This window comes from Gavialis gangeticus, unplaced genomic scaffold, assembly GCF_001723915.1.
Source record: "Gavialis gangeticus isolate Ggan-Ray unplaced genomic scaffold, GavGan_comp1, whole genome shotgun sequence".
Lineage (NCBI taxonomy): Eukaryota > Metazoa > Chordata > Crocodylia > Gavialidae > Gavialis > Gavialis gangeticus.
The window spans coordinates 6,642,772-6,647,075 of record NW_017729006.1 but is presented as its reverse complement, the minus strand read 5'-3'; the positions used below and the strand labels follow the sequence as shown (position 1 = coordinate 6,647,075).

Here is a 4,304-nt window from a genome sequence, read left to right as displayed (position 1 = left end):
CACCCCCCCCCCCAAAACTGGGGATTTTGGTACAGTTGTATGATGAAATTTGCTTCCTTCCAAAATTAAACACCCAAAAATGCAACATTTAATTCCTCTCTCTTGTGCATATGATAATCTTTGATTGAGTGGTCATACAATCTTTTCCTCACTGTCTCATGGTTTAGGAAAGCTGAATGCTCTCTAGATGTCTGTACACTACCCAAAAATGCAACATTTAATTCCTCTCTCTTGTGCATATGATAATCTTTGATTGAGTGGTCATACAATCTTTTCCTCACTGTCTCATGGTTTAGGAAAGCTGAATGCTCTCTAGATGTCTGTACACTACCCAAAAATGCAACATTTAATTCCTCTCTCTTGTGCATATGATAATCTTTGATTGAGTGGTCATACAATCTTTTCCTCACTGTCTCATGGTTTAGGAAAGCTGAATGCTCTCTAGATGTCTGTACACTACCCTTGCCAGATCCAGAGCTCCTAAGTATTGTTAATTAAATTACTTAAACCAAACTTTTAAGTTGTAGACACCCAGCTTATGATTCTTGGACTGGATTTGCAGCCATGCTGAGCACACCTGGCTGTAACTGAGGTCACTGGGAATTGTATTTTAAACATATGAAGGGTTACACTTGATGAATTCTAAATGATCAGTCAGTTCCCAGTTGGATGCTAGAATTAATTTGTTTAACACTGGTCTGTGCCTCGATTTAATCATCCATTGACACCAGAACCATCATGAAGTTTGTGAAACAGTCGTTTAGTAGTGGTGAGCCACTAGAAAAACCCATGAGAAAATTAAGTGTGGGGCTTGAACAGGGTTCAGTAAATTAGACTGATGCAATTAAAGGCTGTAGCATAATACATGTACTCAGTGGAATTGCATTAAGGTTGTGCAGACAGACTTTCTTATGTAGGTTTCAGCCTTAATATTTTTGTATATAGGTTTTTGTATTGAACTATCTAAACTTTGTATTTTAAATGAAAATTAATGCTCGTTATTGTAAGAAAAACATCATCTTTTTTAAAAAGACTATCAATAGGAACTTTTAATTTGGAGAACTTTTTTTCAAGAATTGTCTTTGAGGATTCTCAAAGAGTAAAAAAATGAATTTGTGTATTCTAGATAGTCTCCTGATCACTTGTGCTGTATTTATGAATGATCAGGAGACTATGTAGAATACACAAATTCATTTTTAGTCTTCAGTGCAACTTAACTTATGGATTTCTTGCAGATTAGTAGTTATAGGGCAAGTCTTCACGAGAAACAGATCGGGTGTTTGTGTGGCAATGTAGGTAACTACAACCAATAAAAGTGCTTAAAACAGACTATTCTGATTGATGCCTGTTATTTAATGTAGCACATATTATTTTTGTTCCAATCAAAGTCAGGGGACCATTGTACTATAAACCGTAGAAAATCTAATATATACATGAAAAATATAATGCTTCCTCTGATACCATATTTCTTTTAACCTTTTAGCTGTTACAGGATATCAGTAGTTTTATTAGCTTACGTTAGAATCCTCCAACAGTACAATAAGACAGATGTATTAATTCCTGCGATTCCTCTTGTGCATGCCCAGAGCAGCAACTTGGGGGAAAAAAATAGTAGCATCTTGGCTTTGTTAATCTCTGGGAGCACATTATAGAAACAAACATGCACAAAAATGTTTTTCCAACCTTAACCATCTGTGTTTCTAAGGGTAACTATTTTAAAAGTTGCACTATTTATCTCCTGGGGCCTATTTTTCTCTGTCCCAGCTGTCTAACAATGTTTTTCTTTGAAGAGAAAAAAGTATATAATATACCTATTTCACTTGTAAATGCGATACTAAGACCGCTTCTCTTTTTTGAGTATGAACTTGATTTTATGAGAAGCATGAAGAAGGTTAAGCAGTTAATACCTTGTACTGTTTATTGAACTGTTGTTTTATTTCCATAAAGATACCCCATCCCAACGAGTGCAGTTTATTCTGGGTACTGAGGATGATGATGAAGAACACATTCCTCATGATCTCTTCACTGAAATGGATGAACTTTGCTTCAGAGATGGGGGAGAATGTGAATGGAAAGAAACAGCCAGGTAATCCCAAAACATGGATATTCTACCCCACAACTATGTTATGTTTTGCAGTATCCTGGGAAATCAGTGCCAGAGTAGAGTTTAATGGCTTCCTTGTGAATATGTAGTATAGTGTTTAATTACAAAATTGCATAGCATGAGCAGCAAGGATATTTGTGGGTAAAATCTTTTTAGTGGGCCAATTCAGCTGCATGCTTGGGATAGAGTTAGACCGGCTTTTGAATGCATTCTTCGTAATGATGAAGAATATCTTGCATTTGAAACCTGGTCTAAGTCTGTTCCAACCATACAGTTCGTCCAATAAAAGATACCACCCACAAATATCCTTTTCCCTTGTACCATTCCTGGATCATCACAGCTACAGCAACACTCCAACACTACCAAGATTGCGTAGTGTCTGTTTGTTTATGTGGACCTCTGAATCTGGCATTTTTCCGGCCTGAATGCTTAACTCTGTAGCTGTCATAATTTTAATAAATGCTACCTAAAAACACTTAAATATAAAGCATTGTAGATAGGCATGCTGCTTTTTAAAATGCATTTTAGTTTAGATTTGGACTCAAATCTGCAGCCTACATTTTGATGAATATAAATCCAGTAGTTTGTTGAAGGCTGTCTGGTTAATCATGCTTGGTGCCTGGATACAGGCACATTGTCTCATGTATAAGGAACAGCATGAAAAAGGTAGTTCAGTGTGGGAAAAGATGATAGGGAAAAATGAGCTCAGAGCATAGGGATGTAAAGGGAGCATAGGACAGAATGAAGGAGGATATATGTAAGTGGGTGTGTGTTTGTTCTGTGGTACATGGATAGAGGGGCTCATTAGGTAGTCCTCCCAGCAGAAACATAAGTACATAGCTATTTCCATTTTAGGTGGCTAAAATTTGAAGAGGATGTTGAAGATGGTGGTGATCGATGGAGCAAACCGTACGTGGCAACTCTGTCTCTGCACAGTCTCTTTGAACTGAGAAGCTGTATTCTAAATGGGACGGTTATGTTGGACATGAGGGCAAACACACTAGACGAAATAGCAGGTTGGCACTTCTTTGAAAAAAAAATTCTCAGGTTGTAAAGTTTGATGTAAAGATGTGTAATGTAAAACTAACACATTTATGTTCTAGAAGACAAAAGAACAAATGAAGTGGTATATTTACAAGTTGCTACAATTTTTCTTTATTTTTCAGGATCAGATCCTTCAAAATTTATTCAAATGGGTGCCACTGATTTGAGTGGGAGTCTTTCTTGATTAGAGGTGGTGGGATCAGACCTGTTGGTTGGCTTTATTTTAATGTATGGTTGTGTACTGCATTTCAGTTTTCTGCAGGAATTTACACTTCATCAGAAGAACATTTTATGGATAATTTTTATGTTGTGCTCCTGTAACCTCTACTCAGCTAATCTTAACTGTTGATATTCGTTCAGTGTTTCTTGATTTATTTATTTATTTATTTATTTATTTTTTTGTAGTTTTGTTGAATGTCATCGCTGATGTGTCAGGTTCTCCAGAAAGTTCTTGTTTTTCTGATACCTGGAGCTCCTCTGTCTGGAGGGTCATCTCAGTTGCCTCTGTTGGGAATTGACTTTCCCCATTACATGCAGACAATGCCTTATGTGCTGAATGCATCACTTGATTATCTTCCAGTTGCATCATGACATTATAAATGTATATTTATATCAAACACTATGATATACACAGATATGAAAATGACAAAACTGAAGCCAGCTTCATGCTAGCTACAGAGACTAAATATCATAGGAGTGAATCTAATTTGGGAGAATATCCATGTATGCCACATGGTAAACCCAAAAGGCAACTTGTTTTTTGGGTGAATCTACAGTGTGTATAGATTCAGAGAGATTGTCTGGCTTCCTTAGTGAATTAAATACAAATGGGTCTTGTTGATATATAACTTGGGCAATATTAAAACATTTCTCCCAGGCAGAAGAGCTATTGGGAGGTTCAGGAAGGTTTGTGCAACAGAAACAATAGCAAGAGGTTGCTATGGTGGGGTTTTTTTTTTGGCTCCGTGCTGTATAAGCTGAATATGTAGCCTTCTCTGAAAATAAATAAACATCTGCAGTTGTAGAGTTGGTCATTTAGTTTGGAAACCATTGTCAGCTGTCATATTAAAATGGTTTTATGTAAGCTGTTTGCTAGGTTGTCTGTACAATCATTCTTAGTGGTAAAACACACTAAAAGTCCTCTTGTAAAGCTTCA

At 36.6% G+C, this 4,304-nt stretch overlaps 1 protein-coding gene across 2 annotated transcripts in view; it reads left to right on the top strand.

The window, feature by feature from the left end:
• Positions 1–4,304, top strand: part of SLC4A7 (solute carrier family 4 member 7) — a 100,526-nt gene that overhangs the window by 26,971 nt on the left and 69,251 nt on the right. For both annotated transcript variants that reach the window (XM_019508780.1, XM_019508781.1), the window contains exons 3-4: positions 1,948–2,086; positions 2,960–3,120. In XM_019508780.1, coding sequence (XP_019364325.1) covers positions 1,948–2,086; positions 2,960–3,120 — 300 coding nt within the window. The remainder of the gene's footprint in view (positions 1–1,947; positions 2,087–2,959; positions 3,121–4,304) is intronic.